Consider the following 18259-nt stretch of genomic DNA (forward strand, 5'->3'; position numbering starts at 1 on the left):
CAATGCTTTCTCTCAAACCCTAATTCACTAGTCATGGTGGAAGAACTGAAGTTCTACTTGCTTCTCATTGTCACATCTAGTATCTCCCTCTATTAACAAGCAAATATATCATCCAACCCAGATCATGGTAGCTACCAACCCATAGGTTATTTTTCTTTTCTCATTGAATTCGTTGCCTAGCTTGTTGTACTACTTTTGAGTCTGGCAATTCCTCAGGGAAATTCCAGAAGGGAATTTCAATAAGCAAATTGATATTTACATAAATATACTAACTTCTCAGTTCCTCAATCTACTTGGTTCCTTTGACCTACATCTCCACTCTATCTTACCAACACAGATAGTCTGTCTCTTAACTTTAACTACTCCTTTAACTTCTTGAAAAACCTGTTTAACTCTACACAATTCTCTGCTCTTAACACTTTTGTTGCTTACTGGAATTTGCCAGTTCCTAATCTTATAACATTCCCATCATCTATCTGTGTCCACACTCACTGCTGCTGAAGGAAGTCAGAAAATTGCTGATGAGATTCATTACAAATTTATGTTGTTTTCTAAACTGTACCCTCTTAACAATAAAACTATCGTATTCCTATGAAACCCAATACTGTGGCTTTCTAAACCGTATCATCTCTCCTTCCAGTCTCCAAAAAGCCACATCATCTCAGCTCAGGACCTAGATTCATACTTCATCAATAAAATTATGAACATTTAACAAATTTCCCCCTTTCCCCTTCTCATCTCACATTATCCCCTATTATTTCTTTCTGCACTTCTGATTCTAATAAAAAGGCTTCTCCTTACCAAAGCAAATCCCTCCTATATTTGTACTCTTAATCCCATTTTTTCCTGAATTCTCCAGCTGATTGTTCCCCTCAACATCCATTGCTGCTTTTCTGAGTCTCCCCCATATACATGTATAAGTATGTGTTTATGTATATATGTGTATACATACTATATTACTATATGACACTAAGATTACAAATTTATATCAGTTCTCCAGATAATCTGAAGGGATTATAAATCAAAACACTTGTTTTTAACAGTTTCTTAGGCAGGTAGGAGGACTCCTTTGAACCAGTAAAATTATAGATCTGGGCAAAAATATTTTACACATAATTAATAGATTGATGAATTATTGCTTCTAAGAAAGTCTCATTTCAATAAATGAATTTTTTATAAAATTCTAACAATATGTAACAAAGCCAAATCCCAAATTTTATTTCTGAAGTAAAACTTTTAAAATATTCCATTAAGTTTTTCCAAATACCAGAACTATTGAGAGTACAATAATAGACATTTATTTTCAAAATATAAATAAGTATTTTGTAATACCTAATGCAGTTATGGATACAAATTGCAATCCTTCTGGTAAAATGGAGAGCCACCAGTTCTTAATGACTGCTTTGATGATATGTTTTCCAAAGCCCTAGGAAATGCTATGTAACCTGTTGATGTGCCATGAGGATTCCTGAGCCTTGTCATTAACCTCTGAAGCTTTGGGGTTTACAGACATTTCCAAACTTTCTTATATGTGTCATTTCCCTTAAGTATATAGTGAGACCTCTTTGAGAGGCCTGCCTCTTTTTCTGTTTGTATGTTCAACACTTAACATAACACTTTGCACACACTAAACAATTTAAAAGACTTTTTCATTCATTCAATATCCTGAACTTCAATTTCCTCATTTATGGAATGTAAAAATTGTATTAGATGTTCCATAAGGTTATTAACAGCTCTATAATTTTCTGATTCAAACTTCTGACAAGGACAAATGAATTGAAAATTTATACATCAGTGATAAAAACAAATATGGGGAAAAATCATATGGGAAGAGAACTGAATATCCAACAGTGGCTATAATGCCTAAGAATACAGAAAAATATAAGCACTATGAGTTGAAAGTTGGAGAATTTCCTCCAGTTTTGGAGGAAAATCAATATCCATCAGTGTACAAAGTGTCAGAGAGATGGACCATACATCATTAATGGATAAGAAACTATTCTTGGGTCCTATATCACTATAGTAATGAATTTCTATTATATGCTTTTAAAATGAATTTTATGATTAAAACTTACATCTTAATAAATATAAATCAATCCATATAATACAGGAAAAATAATCCAAACTATTCATGGTATATCAGCAGCATCACCTTCATATATAAGAGACAGTTTAAAATGTTTTCCTAAATATGAAATTGAACAAAAGTTGATATTTTTCCATTCCAAAAGCCAGGGCTTAATTTTATGTTAATATCTACTTTGGGATTTAGGTTATCAACAAATAAAACATGCAAACTAAGGCACATGCAACTTTGGAAATAAAGTAGTATCTTACCTCTAAATTCAAGTCCCCTCAGTTGGAAAGTGACAAGACCATTGCCTATTTCTATAAGATGTACCAATGCATTGAGATAATCAGAAGCAAGAATGAAACAGTCCCCAGTACTGTAGTTTCCCCATCGCCCAAGCAATAAATCTCCACACAGACTATGCTGTAAAGAACGGGTTAAATGCTCATAAAAGATGGAATTCAGGTTGTTGTCATCTGATCCTGCAGGGAATAAAAATACAAACAAAATCTTAACTTTCATTACTTTTACTAACTGAAATAATAAAAACAAATTCACTGCCAATAAAAGTTATCTGATTGTTTCTTTGACAAGAGAAATCCATTTTATGTACTTATGATTCCTAATTTTTAGTCTAAGATTTGCTTTCTTGTACTTTTTAATTCCCTCTCTTATTTTGAAACCATCTACCTATAATTCACATAAGTCCAATATGTAATTATTTTTATTAAAAATTTTTTTAAATGGTTAGATAAAGTCCTTTCATGGTTATTCACTTAAATTTCCTGGCTAATGTACAGTAGGTTTCTCTGGTCAATGTTCAGGCGCCATTTTTTTTTCTTTTTACACGGTTACAAATATTGAAATGATTGTAAAATGTTAAAGGGCCATTTAAAAATATTTCCACACTACTAGTAGGGAAAAGACCCTCTTTGGGAAAAAACAAAAAAAGAATTATTAAAATAAACACCCCACCAAAAAAAAATACCTAGGGAAGGAAGTATATAAGTGATTTAGAAGTTTAAAAAAGATATGAGTTATAGGGAAAAAAAGATAAAATATGGATTTTGATCCAAAGATGAATTCAAAAGTTTTAGGTTTTGATGAAAGAACATGAGTCTAAGTTTAATTTTTTTCATTTCTCAAAGAATGGACCAGTGAAGGAAGCTCTTGGCAAAGTAGAAGTGTGCAGCTTTTAGATTAGTTGAGCTCAAGAGTTTTGAGTTGCAGCACAGGTGAAGTCAATTGGCTTTCCCTACTAAATCTAAAATTAATATAGTGAGCCTTCCTCAGAATGGGGGTAACACCAGGCTGCTTAAGGAAGAGTAAATGGGCCAAGTCAGAAATGGATCAGATCAAAACTTTCATGCTGATCAGTAATGAGCTTAAGCCCATGAGTGGTTATTGCCTTTCCAACATATGGAAAACAAGGAGATCCAGTCTAATCATAATCTATTCAGGTTCCTAAAATGTTTTACTTTCAGAGATATGCAAAAATCATTTAGTTCCAATGAGAAATTAGTGCTATTACCTGGATTTCTATCAAGCTGAGAAGCTAACCTGGTGTTTGAATGATCCACACGCTTCGTGCTAAAGAAAATAAAACAAAAAAATTCTTAACAGATTATATTATACTTATGTAGAAAAAAATGAAACAGAATGGGGAATAGAAATTGCAGAATGAAGAGAAGAAAAACATGATGCTATGAAAATTTAAAGAAAAGTTAATATCTAACACAGATTTTCCGAAATAACTCCACTATCTGCCTAAAGTTGATAATATTTGCTAGGCATTTAAAAATAATGCTGATGAAAATTTTAAACTATGTACTAGGAATGGGTAGACAGCTAAAAAAAGGATACCTTATATTTGTAAGGCTGACACAAAGTAAAAGATATGCTTCATTCTTGATTTTCAAGTACTATACATATTTGGCATCTTCAAAACTTATAATTAGTTCTGTCTCCCTCTGGGACCATGTGCAAGTTAGAGGAAAATATTAAGTTCTGAAATCTTATATGAGTAATTAAAGTCTTTTACCTGCCTAGCTAGCATCCCATCCTGCTACCATCTGACTAAGCTATACAGAAGAGAAACTTGTTTTTATCTCTGTCTAATAATTAACCACTATGGAACATCATTGGCTTATTTGCCAAGAAGCTCAAATCTACTTATTGGCAAAACATGAAGCATAAGGCCTTTGTATTTTGCTAGTTATTACTTCGGTAATTTTTAATTGTGGTTCAGTGTAAAAGAGGTTGGGGTGTGGAGTCAGATGACATGGTTTATATTAAACCTCTCTTGCTTACTCCCTTAGTAACATGGAGCAAGTCAAGTAACATTCCTAGGTCTCAAGTACTTCACATGTACTAAATAGTCTTGGAAGCTCCTTTCTAGTTCTAGATTTATGGACACATACATCTGTTCTGTTATTTTCATAGCAAAAAAAATGTCTCTTCCTGAAAAACACAACCCCCAAAGGAAAGGAACAGAATAAAAATACTATTGACACCAGGCAAAAAAAAACAGGCATGCTTTATGTTTAAAAGAGAAAAAGGTCAAACTCTATAAACAATTTTGTTTTTTAAGTAATAACATTAATATGACAGTGTTCACTATTAAAAATACCTTTTTTTTTTTTTTTTTTTTAGTTTTCAACACTGATTTTTGTAAAACTTTGGTTCCAAATTTTTCTCCCTCTTTCCCTTAACTCTTCCCTTCCCAAGAAAGCAAGCAATCTGATATAGATTAAATATGTGCAATTCTTAAAAGTAACTTTTATACTTTTAAATAAGTTTGCTATTTTTCAAAATACATGCAAAGTTTTCAACATTCACCCTTGCAAAATTTTGTGTTCCAAATTTTTCTCCCTCATGCTGTGCAAGAAAAATCAGATCAAAAGGGGAAGAAAACAAACAAGCAAACAAACAAAAACAAAAAAGGTGAAAATACTATGCTGTGATCCACATTCAATCTCCATAGCCTTCTCTCTGGATGCAGATGGTTCTTTCCATCCAAATCTATTAGAATTGCTTTGAATCACCTTATTGTTGAAAAGACAAACTGCAAGTCCATCACAGTAGATTATCACATAATCTTGTTGTTTCTGTGTACAATGTTTTCTTGGTTCTACTTACCTCATTCAGCATCAATTCATGTAAGTCTTTCCAGGCTTTTCTGAAATCAGCCTGCACATCATTTCTTATAGAACAATAATATTCCATTACATTCATACACCATAACTTAACCAGCCATTCCCCAACTAATGGGCATCCACTCAGTTTCCAGTTTCCTTGCCACTACAAAAAGTGCTGCTACAAACATTTCCACAATGTGGTTTGTTTTTCCTTTTTTAATGATCTCTTTGGGATATAAATCCAGTAAAGACACTGCTGGATCAAAAGTTATACAAATTTTATAGCCTTTTAGTCATAGTTCCAAATTGCTTTCCAGAACGTTTAGATCAGCTCACAACTTCACCAACAAAAGATAAGTGTCCTAGTTTTCCCACATCCCCTCCAACATTTACTATCTTAAAAGTAACTTTTAAAAGGCTTCTAAATTGTTTCATTTTACTCACTTGTAATCTCTCTCCCAGAATTTGACTGGTCGAACATATGAAGTGATGAATATTGCACTCCCCAAAAAGGGGTTTAGAGGAGTTGAGAAGAAGGCAGATATAGCAGCCTGGACAAATAACATAGCTGAATCTGTGGGGCAAACTGGTTAAAGAAAATAACATTTATTGCAATCAAGTGGCAACAGTATGAAAATGGAAGGGAAAACAGATTTCTTACAAATGCATTTTGGTTTTTGTGAATATTTAAATGAATATATTAAACAAAGGTATAGCTGCCAGTTGTTTCAATGATAGAATACATTTCTAAATTAAATTCATACATCTTAGTCATAATAGTAAATTTTTACTATTCTACCCCCACTAAAGAAATTTCTAAAGACTTTTTGATGGAATAAACTCCCAAATGAGATATTTCTTGAAAATGGTTGAATGGAGTCCATTAGACAACAGGACAAAATATGGAAAGAAAAAAGCCAACAAGGAGATAAAAAGTAAGCAAAGGAGCTTTCCTATTTTACTAATTTTTACTTTTATTTACAAAATAACTTGAGGAAATTCATAAAAGTGATCTTGGAATTCAGTAAAAATTATTTAACACTATGTGCTAGGCACAAAATACAAAATATTCTACACTCTTGAACTTATAATAGAAATAAGAAAAGCAAATAAAAATCTGAATACAAAGTAAAATGTTTTAAGTTCATTAGAAAGGTATAAAGTACTATGGAAATAAAATCCAAGCAAGGCTCAAACTTTTTGAAGTAAAATGTGTACATGTGTCAGAGATGAGAGGGGTAGAAGAATGGGGTTGGGGAAGAATTCATCCATCCAAAACTCAGTAGTTCCTTATTCTAAGAGTTTAAGCAATTAAAATTGTAAATCCAGGGGATGTTGAGACAATATGCTCTACCTAATCCTATAAAAATTGGGAGGATCCTAAAGACAACATAAAATTTTCTATTCTGCAATAATTCTAGCTTGGATTACCCAGGGTAATCTTTGAAAACAATTTTACAAGTACATAAACATACATACACACATGTGTGTGTGTGTATATATGCTGTTTTTTTCACCTGGCTCTGAATTGTTGTGACTGCAATAGCCTGGGAAACTCACCATAGACTGTTAATATAAAAACATGATTGTATTATATGTGATTCTAAATATAACAATGTGTTTTTAAAAAAATCAACACTTGAAATTTCAGAGTAAGCAATGATCACTTCTGAATGCAAGAATACTTCACAGAAGAGTTGGAATTTGAGTAAGGTTCATGTTTTTTTTAACATATACTGGACTACTTCCCATCTAGGGGAAGAGGTGGGGGAAAAGAAGGGAAAAAAAAAGCAAAGAATGCTTCACGGAAGAGTTGAAACTTGAGTAAGGTTCATGTTTAACATATACTGGACTACTTGCCATCTATGGGAAGGGGTGGGGGAAAAGAAGGGAAAAAAATTTGGAACACAATATTTTGCAAGGGTGAATGTTAAAAATTATCTACACATATGTTTCAAAAAAAAGCTTTAATAAAAAACAAAACAATTTGAATAAGGTTTTGAAATATAGGTAGAATTTAGACAAATGAAAGAAAGAATATTTAGAGGAGAGATAGACAGGGGAAGGCAGAAATTATTCTAGATAGAAGGATTAGCTTTAAAAAGGCACAGAATGAAAGTATGAGAGAACATGTGTCAAAGAGAAACATTCACTCACACCAATGCTCAAATGAAGAGATTATAGGTATACTATAATACATTGTGATCCAAGATCATACATAAGAATTCTAGAGTGCAAAATCAAATCCTGACCACTCAATGTGATGGGAGTGGAAGAGGGAATGGGGATGGGCTTAGGGACTGGAGATTGTAACAATCAAATCACTGGCATCATCGAATTCCTATGGATTTAGCTTCTTAAATGAATTCTTTTTCTCAGTCTATCATATACTTGTGCGCCCATGATTCCTTTCCACTCCTCAAATATGATGGTGATGGGTACTAATCATACTTGAGAACAAATGCTAAGTTTGTTCACATTCTGATAAAACATTCCTGTTAAAATGTTGTTTCTGTTGTCAATTGTACAAATAATGAAATTCTGACAGTAATAATGCAACTTAGGAAATAATGTATTATTTTGTTTCATTATCTTTGTCCCCCAAACCACTCCTTTTCTGAATTAACTATTTCTGTTAAAGAGGCCATCAATCCTTCCAGGTTGGGAATGTTGTCATTATCCTAAAATACTCATCACTTTAAGTTACACCTTTTACTTTTCACCTGCAATAACTGTCTCCTGACTCAAGGCTTTCTCCATAACATGCCAAAGTGGCTTTCCTAAAACATAAGCCCAATCATGTCACTCCCCTACTCGATAAACTTCAGCAAGTCCCAGCTGTCTCTAAGATTAAAATATAAATTCCTCTTAGGTATCTACTTTGTGTCAGGCACTATACTAAGAATACTAACAAAGGCAAGAAACAACAGCCCAGCTCACAGTCTAATAGAGAGGCCCAAAGCAAACACTAGGTCTCTGTCTCTGTCTCTCTCTCTCTCTCTCTCACACACACACACACACACACACAATATAAGAAACTAACACTAATAGAGACTGGGAGGAAAAAGGACTTTAACTGAAACATGAAGGAAGTCAAGAAAAGTAAGAGAAGAGATGAGGAAGAACAGACTTTCAGGCATAGAGGATAGATAAGGAAAATGCCCTGAAAGATAATGTGTCATGTACAAGGAATAGCAAGGACAACAGATTATATGGAGGTAGAAGATAGGATGAAGGTAGGTTTTTGTTTTTTTTATTGTAGCTTTTTATTTACAAGACATATGCATGGGTAATTTTTCAGCATTGACTCTTGCAAAATCTTCAGTTTCAACTTTTCCCTTCCTTCCCCCCAGATTTCAGGTAGACCAATAAAGGTTAAATATGCTAAAATATATATTAAATACAATATATGTATACATGTCCATACAATTATTTTGCTGCATAAGAAGAATTGGACTTTTAAATAGCATACAATTAACTGTGAAGGAAATCAAAAATGCAGGTGGACAAAAACAGAGGGATTGGAAATGCTATGTAGTGGTTCACACTCATTTCCCAGAGTTCTTTCACTGGGTGTAGCTGGTTCTATTCATTATTGAACAAATGGAACTGATTTGGTTCATTTCATTGTTGAAGAGAAGAGCCACGTCCATCAGAACTGACCATCATATGGTATTGTTGCAGAAGTATATAATGATCTCCTGGTCCTGCTCATTTCACTCAACATCAGTTCTTTTAAGTCTCTCCAGGCCTTTCTGAAATCATCCTGCTGGTCATTTCTTAGAGAACAATAATATTCATATACCACAATTTATTCAGCCATTCCCCAATTGATGGGCATCCACTCAGTTTCCAGTTTCTGGCCACTACAAAGAGGGTTGCCACAAATATTCTTGCACATACAGATCCCTTTCCCTCCTTTAGTATCTCTTTGGAATATACTCCCAGTAGATACACTGCTGGATCAAAGGGTATACACAGTTTGATAACTTTTTGAACCTAGTTGCAAATTGCTCTCCAACAATGCATCAGTATCCCAGTTTTCTCACATCATCTCCAACATTTAGTACTATCTTTCCCTAGCCAATCTGAGAGGTGTGTAGTGGTATCTCAAGAGTTGTCTTAATTTGCATTTCTCTGATTAATAATGACTTGGAGCATCTTTTCACATGGCTAGAAAATGTTTTAATTTCTTCATCTGAAAATTGTCTGTTCATATCCTTTGACCATTTATCAATTGGATAATGGCTTGATTTCTTATAAATTAGAGTCAATTCTCTATATATTTTGGAAATGAGGCCTTTATCAGAACCTTTGACTGTAAAAATGTTTTCCCAATTTATTGTTTCCCTTCTAATCTTGTCTGCATTATTTTGTTTGTACAAAAGCTTTTCAATTTGATATAATCAAAATTTTCTATTTTGTGATCAATAATGATCTCTAGTTCTTCTTTGGTCATAATTTCCTTCCTCCACAGGTCTGAGAGGTAAACTATCCTATGTTCTTCTAATTTATTTATAATCTCATTCTTTATGCCTAGGTCATGAACCCATTTTGACCTTATACTTGGTGACCATAACTTGGTGCCTTAACTTGGTGTTAAGTGTGGGTCCATGCCTAGTTTTTGCCATACTAATTTCCAATTTTCCCAGCAGTTTTTGTCATACAGTGAATTCTTATCCCAAAAGTTGGGGTCTTTGGGTTTGTCAAACACTAGATTATTGAAATTATTGACTATTCTGTCCTGTGAATTTAACCTATTCCACTGATCAACTAGTCTATTTTTTAGCCAATACCAAATGGTTTTGGTGACTGCTGCTTTATAATATAGTTTTAGATCTGGTACAGCTAGGCCACTGAAAGTAGCATTGTATAGAAAAACTGGAAAGGCAAGAAATGGTCAGGTTATGGAGAGATTTAAAATGAAACAGAAGATATTATATTTTGATCTTGAAGGCAATAGGTTGTTACTGGAGTTGATTGAAGAGGAAAGTGATACAGTTTAGAGGGTGGACTTTAGTATGGCTGGAAAAACCAACCAGCAGACTAGTGAAATAGTCCAAATGGGAGATGAAAAAGCTTCCATACCAGGGTAATAGCAGTATCAGAAGAGAGAAGGGTATAGGACATTATTAAAGAAGATAAAGTTTTGATTTCAGAAAGGCCTGGAGAGACTTACATGAACTGATGCTGAGTGAAATGAGCAGGACCAGGAGATCATTATATACTTCAACAACAATACTATATGATGATCAATTCTGATGGACCTGGCCCTCTTCAGCAATGAGATGAACCAAATCAGTTTCAATGGAGCAGTAATGAACTGAACCAACTAAACCCAGCAAAAGAACTCTGGGAGATGACTAAGAACCATTACATAGAATTCCCAATCCCTATATTTTTGTCTGTCTGCATTTTTGATTTCCTTCACAGGCTAATTGTACATTATTTCAGAGTCCAATTTTTTTTGTACAGCAAAATAACAGTTTGGACATGTGTACTTATTTTGTATTTAATTTATACTTTAACATATTTAACATGTATTGGTCATCCTGCCATCTGGGGGGGGGGAAGGAGGGGAAAAATTGGAGCAAAAGGTTTGGCAATTGTCAATGCTGTAAAATTATCCATGCATATGACTTGTAAATAAAAAGCTATTTAAAAAAAATAATAATAATAAAAAGAAAAAAGAAAAAAAGAAGATAAAATTTTAAAAGTTGACAACAGATTGCATAGGGGAGATAATAGAAAATGAGGAGTTGAGGAAGATGTGTAAATTGGGAACCTGAAAGCCTGAGAAAATGATGGTATCTCTGACAGTAAAAGCAACATTTACAGAAATAAGGAGTTTAAGTTTGGACTGTATGTTTAGTTTAAATGTCTATAAGACTTCTGGTTTGAGATGTACAATAGGTAGATGGAGATATGAGACTGGGAGGCCAGCAGAGAATTAGGGATAGACAAGCAGATCTGAGAGTCATCAGCATAGAAATAAGAATCTAATCCATGGGAGCTGATGAATTCACAAATTGAAATAGTATAGAAAAGAAGAGAATCCAGGGTAGAGCCTTTGAAGACACTGATGATTAATAAGTGTGACCCAGATGAAGATCTAGCAAAGGAAACTTAGAAAGATACTGGGAGCACCTAGATAAGAAACTATCAAGAAAAGAGTCATCAATACTGTCAAAGACCAGAGATATAAAGAAGGATGAGGATTGAGAAAAGGCCATTGGATCTAGAAATTAAAGAGATTACTGGCCATTTTTGAAGAGAGAACTTTCAGTTGATTGATGAAGTCAGAAGCCAGACTGAAAAGCATTAAGAAGAGAGTTTGGGGAAAGGAAAAAGAAGCAGCATTGAAAATAAACAGCTTTTTCAAGGAGTTAAGCCAGAATAAAACATGATAGCTAGCAAGGCTAGATCAAGTGTGTAATTTCTGAAGATGAGGGAGATATGGGTATGTTTATAGGCAGAAGACAAGAAAAGATTGAAAAAGAGAGGGGAATCATAGAGAGAGCAATAAGCTAGAAAAGATGATGATCTCTTGTGAATGTAAAAGGATTTGCTTTGATGAGGAGGATTACCTCTTAATGTGAAACAGTAGTGAAGGAGGAGAACATGGCCAAAGAATGAAGAGAGAGAGGTTCTCAAGTAAATGGCCTCATTTTTTTTTCAGTGCAGTGAGGCAATTTTACTCTTCAGAGCCCTTGTACATAATACTCCACTAATACTTTCTATAGGCTAGCTGTCCTTTTGCCATAGAATGGACTCCATCTTCACCTCCACTTCAAGGCATTTCTCACTTCACTATTTAACTAAAACATCACCTCTACCTTGAGCTCCCCAACTGGCTAATGTCTTCCCAGCCTAACCACCTTGTGATTAACTACCATAAATCAATTTTGTATTTATCCTGCATATACTTTCTAAATATTGATATATATATATATACCAGATGTTTCTTCTAATAGAATGCAAGCACCTCTGAAAACAAGGACTATTTCATTTCGGTCTTTGTATCTCCAACACTTAGTTCAGTTCCTGGCCCAGGTACTTAATCAATATTTGATAGTTAGTCTTTAATCCATAATGCTTTATTCCATAATGAACAATATACAAAATGCCTTTCCTACAAAAGAAAGTAAATTATTCTTGCAAAGTTTTAAACAGAAGGATACGAGGCACAGCAAAAGGCTGGGCAAAAGCATGAAAAGCAGAGCCCCATGTAATCTGCCATGGTGCAATGTAAGTATACACAAACCTCAACTTATATAGAAGTTCCCAAAGCTGCAAGAAAACAGAAAAGAAAAATTAGTAAGAAAATGTTATCAAAATTATTTGTAATTTAAGAAATTAAAGGAGACAATAGCATCTTTTTCTTAACAGGAAAATGGCAGGATTTTTGATATCTGAACCAGCAGTTGGAATCTATGTCCCCTAAGACTTCAGTACATGAGTTTGACTCTGGGTCATTATGATGTCTTCCAGTGGCATTGCAGTTAAGTGCCAATGGGAAGAAGGTTGGTACCTTGTAGAAAAAAACAAAGTGCACAAAGAATCAGGTGGTTCTTTTTAAATAACTAATTTAACTATTTTTCTCAGAATAATAAAAATATATTAATAGTAATTATTTTCATTAGGTCTATAATTACAAACTCATATATTCTACCACATTCTCATAGTTGCTGAAGCTGCTGCTGCTGGTATAATGACTTGGAGTCAGGAAGATTGTAGTTAAACGTGTGATCCTGGGCAAGTCACTTAATCTGTCTCAATTTCTTCAACTTTAAATTTGAGATAATAATAACACTTACCTCTCATAGTTTTTGTGAGGACCAAACAAGATAAAATTATAAAGTGCCTGGCATACAGGCTAAATGGTATATAAATGTTAGTTACTATTACTAATTGTAACATGTTCATACATCCATTCTATCTAGGGACTATAGATTAGGAAAATAATCTTCAACAAAATAAGAATGATACTAAAACTGTGGGGTTTTGTTTAAATGATTGTCCCCTTGCAACATTATTTTCTTACATATTAGTAAAATAAGGTCTAATTTTAATCTAAAGGTTTAAAGTTTTACAGTAGTCACATGTTGATTCTCAATATCTTTGAAACACTTCTGTGTTCCACCATCCATTTCTATTTGGATCATTTCCCTGTTCATCAGAAGAGGAAATAAAACGATCAAACTAAAGTGCAATAGGGGATGTAGTAACATCTCCCATTATGCAAATAATCCATAGATAACATACTGCTCATCTTAATAATGAAGCTGATAACTTCTCATAACAGTGATAGAGGCAGTACGGTATAGCGGTATAGCAAATAGAGAGCTATTTTCAAAGGTCAGAAAGACCTGAGTTTATCTTTTCTCTCTGACAAACAATAGCTGTTAGTTAGTAAAGTTAGTAAGTTAAATCACTTATGTTGTCATTGTTCTGGGCAGTCCTAAGATATAAACTGTAGACAAGGAACCAATCTACACTGGCAGAGGGAGTTTCTCACCTAACAATTCCAGCTTTATTCCTATTTCTCTAAATATTGTTAAGAAGGGAAATGCTGAATTCCTTCCATAGTTTTATGGCTAACTGTCCTCAACTTTAAACAACTGAAAAAAAAATAAGAACTGTATTACAATAACCTTATAACTGTTCTTGCCTCCAGAATTTTCCTACTATTATGATTCATTCCATATACTATGACTGATCTTCCTGAAATGTAACTTTTATCACTTCATTTATCTCCTTAAGAATCTAAGATTCCTACTTCCATTTGGTTTTTAAAACCTTCTACAGTCAAGGCCATTCAACTTTAATTACAATTCTTCTCCATAACGCTGTGTTAGTAAGACTGACTCCCTCAATTCGCCCAATATATATACTACATTTATTTCTGCTTACATGCTTTTGCTTTTAATTCATGCTTGCCATTCTCTTAATAATGTGGACTATATAACTATCTTTTTTTCTCTCTGTCTGAATTACCATTTATTTTGCAGGGTCTAGCACATGAAGCTTTTTCTTTCTTTCTTTCATGGAGCTGTTTTTGATTACTACAGATCAGACTTTTTCATTCTTTTCTAAAACTCTACAGGATTTATTTGGAAATATCATAGTTTAGCACTTAGATAAGAATATCATTTCTCTAGGCAAGGACTTACATTTCTCTTCTACCTTCAACACTGAGAAAAAAAATTTGTTTCTGGGAAGTAGGGTCAAGTCAAATTTTGGCATATTGAATCTATTCTATTGTTATGGCTCAAGACAGAGTTTCTAAAGCTAAGGATAAAACTTTCAATGTTGTGTTACCTTGCTGAAGAATATGGACATGAAGAAGAGATCTAATAGCATTGTCTCTGACAAAGCCTCATAATCAAATTTGAAAAAGAGCACAGTGAAGATGACGGTGACATACTGACAAGTTGGGCTGCTGAAAGAAGAACGTAGCAACTTCAAACCAGCTATGGTGATCATCAAAGCGCCTAACCTATAATAGGATAAAAACAAAACTCATCAGTTGATGACTATGTGATAAATCTGACAAATGCAAACTAATTACCACTCTTTAAAAGTTCGATTTACTTTCATTTTTGATTTCTGGATAAAATAGAAATGATTTTCTATTAGCTAACTCAAATAATATTCTTGGATTTTACACATTATGAAACTTGCTTATTCAATTAAGTCAAATCCTAAAAGTAGCCTCATTACTAAAAGCCTTTAAACAACATTTAGAGTTTTTCATTCATTCAATCAACAAACTTCCATTAAGTATCTACTATGTGCCAGGCATTGTTAGGAACAGCAACCAGAAAAAGACACTTTCTATCCTCAAGGGAGTTGTACTCTACTTGGAGGCAGGGAGGGAAAATATATCACACATATCTAAGCACAATACGAGATAGTTTGACGAGAGAAAAGGAAAGATACAAGTACTGTATCTTGTTCAAGTTCAAGAAAATCTGTGGGGGAGACATTTATTTGCAGCTTGGGGAATCAGGAAAAAAAGGGCATTTAAATAGAACCTGAAGGAAGAGAATTTTGAAAGGCAGACTTTGAGAAAGAGTGGATTTTAGGCATGGAAAATGGCCTTCATGAATCCATAGAAATGGAAAAGGGAATGTGAAGTTCAAGGAACTTATGGTACAGTTTGGCTGGAAGGTAGAACAGATGAAGAAAAGCATTGCAGCACCATACAATCACAATGGGAAAGGACAGGGAAACCAGACTACAGAGCTAGAATCCCAATGCTGAGTTGAGGTTTTGACCTTAATATAGAGGCAATAGTTTCTGAGCAGGAGAAAGACACAGACAGACTTATACCTTAGAAAGATCATTTTGAAAGCTGCAATAGGATAGAGAAAGAAGAGATAAAGGACAAAGAAACCAGTTAGGAGGCATAGTACAGGCTACAAGTACTAAGGCCCTGAAGTGGGCTAGGGGCAGTATGAATGGAAAAAAGAGGAGATAGCAGGCCTGTAAACTTTTTTTAAATGGTAAAAATGCTTTAAGGATAGGAAACAATAATGGTGCCATTTGGAACATCAATTTTTAAAAAAGATTATAGTGCTACAGGGAGAATTAGTAAAGCTATCTGGATCAAGAAGTGAAAAGCAGAATGGAAAAAAAGGAAGGAAACAAAGCCTTTTTTTTTTTTTTTTTTTTTTTAGAATGCCTCAGCTATGATGGTGTCTAGCACATAATAGGGAATCTATAAGTATTTATTGATTACCTCACAATTTTGCCTAAAACAGATCCTGATAGAGCAGCCTAGTATTAAAAGACTTATACTTACTCAGTATCCAGTTTCTTAGGACTAGCAATAGTCTTTGCACTGCTACTGAGCTCATTAAGAACGATCAATGGGTAGATAACATTCTTCTCCACAAAAATAAGCCATACATGAAGTTTCTCAAACCACATAATATGGGCTGCATCTAACAGGGTAACAAAAATCAGAGAGACTATGTGTCATCTTGGAACTACAGATAGCTTCGTCATTGGATAAGAAAGGGAAATCTTATACTATTCAAATAGAAATTCAAGGTTAATGCAAGCAAAATATGTCTGAAATTAAGTAATTCATATCTAATCCACCGTCAACTTTTAAGTGATCTGTAAAATCAACAATTGGCACCTATAAGATTATAGCCCATTTTCTTTATTAAAATTTTATTTCAATATTTTATCCTAATGCAAAAGGTTTCTGAAAACTTTACTAGTACAACCTAAGCCTTTGTAAAGATTTTAGGAAATATGCCCAGGGATAGACAAATATTATGCCTATTTAAGCTAGATAAGGTACACCAATGTGTAAAACAAACACTTTGATCTATTTTGAAGAAGAGGCAAAATTGTATTAAAAGAACAACTAATGAACAAATAATTTTAAGTACTATAAAGATCATTATGTTTGATCACCTAGTGAAGAACTAGTTTTGGCTATAGATTAAAGGCATAGGGAGGTTGTGATCTGCTTTATGGAGGGAATATTAGCACTGCTTAAATTAGAGATCTAACAGAAGCAATTAATTCAACTCAATTACAAATGAGATGTCTAGTTCTCAAATTTTTGTGAATTTAATTCATTAAATCAAAAAAAATCTAAAAAGTCATGAATTTTGTTTCTGATTAATATTTAGAAAATATTACTTCAACTTCCACAAAGATTTTTGCCAAAAAGTAAATAATCCACATTTGCTTCCTAATGCTGTACCCAAATGTATAAGCAGACATACATAAATATATGGAAAAGACACCTCATTAACTGAAGCACTGCTTTGAAAATAGTGGAGGATTCCATTTACCTTCAAAAAACTCTATTCACAATGCACATATTTTCAAATGTCTCAAACATTTGTTTTACTAAAGAAAATTCCCAAGGCAAAATGAGTTTTAATCTGAAATGTCTGAGTTATTGAAAACCATGTCAGCATGTTTTTTTTTTTTTTTTTTTAAATAAGCTACTGGGATTAAATTGGAGGTTCTTTTAACATAATCTTATTAGTTAGTAGGCCAAGACTACTCAATCTTTGAAACTATAAGAGCCCCACTGAATAAAGTCTACAATGTCCGATTCCTGAAAAACTTGTTTTCAAACAATCAGTAATTTGCTCAATAGAAAAGTTTGTTGACTGTATAGAATGACACCAAAGGAAATCAGTTTGATGTTGACATCAAAGGATGTTCAACATCTAACGGTACAGCTGAATATAATTTTTTTTTTTACCAATTAAAAAATGAACATGTTAATAATATTACTTACTTCGAACTTCAAATTGGTAATATTCCTTGGTTTTCAGCAGTGGGTGAGAGAAACAATGCCAAGGTAGCTGCTTCCGGGCCTGAGGCAGCATGTAATGGGTTAAAAAACCTACTGAGCCCACCAAGGTATACAGAACATACTTCAGAGCAGGCTAAAGAAAAAGTAAAATTGGGGGGGAAATGAAATAAATAAATAGTTCTGAGACAAAGACGAAATACAATTAACTTGCTATTTCTTTGAATCTGATTTCCATATAACAATGAAGACACCAATACTGGCTGGGTGATAGATTGTTACGAAGTCAACTTTAGACTCCAGAATCAGAAAACATTTACTACAGTTATTTTTTTAAGTTTAAAGCATATATAGAAATAAGAGATAACCAATACACCATGACTAAATGGTTACAATCAGTATGCTTCCTTTGGGGGGAAAACAGCATCTTGAAATATTGCTGATCTGGCTAGGGGAGAAAATGGGGCGGGAAGAGGGCAATGTTGCCATTCTATTAGTATCCTCTGTCGACTTTTTGAGTAATTTATGAAATTTCTTTGGCTTTCAAGGCTGTTGTCAGCTAGCAACAGAGAGATGATACTTTTTTATTTTTTATGTGGGGTTTTTTTGATAATAGCTTTTTATTTTCAAAATATATGCAAAGACAGTTTTCAATATTTACCCTCACAAAACCTTGTGCCCAAATTTTTCTCCCTACCTCTCCCCTAGGCAAGTAATCCAATATAAGTTAAACATGTACAATTCTTCTGAACATATTTC

General features: G+C 33.6%; 1 protein-coding gene across 9 annotated transcripts in view; it reads right to left on the reverse strand.

The window, feature by feature from the left end:
- The window catches only part of PCNX1 (pecanex 1), a 222299-nt gene that overhangs the window by 44333 nt on the left and 159707 nt on the right, over window positions 1-18259 (reverse strand). For all 9 annotated transcript variants that reach the window (XM_031952602.1, XM_031952601.1, XM_031952600.1 and 6 more), the window contains 7 exons: window positions 17486-17636; window positions 16016-16157; window positions 14530-14707; window positions 12390-12498; window positions 5653-5782; window positions 3603-3661; window positions 2338-2553 (listed from right to left, as the gene is read on the reverse strand). In XM_031952602.1, coding sequence (XP_031808462.1) covers window positions 2338-2553; window positions 3603-3661; window positions 5653-5782; window positions 12390-12498; window positions 14530-14707; window positions 16016-16157; window positions 17486-17636 — 985 coding nt within the window. The remainder of the gene's footprint in view (window positions 1-2337; window positions 2554-3602; window positions 3662-5652; window positions 5783-12389; window positions 12499-14529; window positions 14708-16015; window positions 16158-17485; window positions 17637-18259) is intronic.

Source organism: Sarcophilus harrisii, chromosome 2 (assembly GCF_902635505.1).
Source record: "Sarcophilus harrisii chromosome 2, mSarHar1.11, whole genome shotgun sequence".
Classification (NCBI taxonomy): Eukaryota; Metazoa; Chordata; class Mammalia; order Dasyuromorphia; family Dasyuridae; genus Sarcophilus; species Sarcophilus harrisii.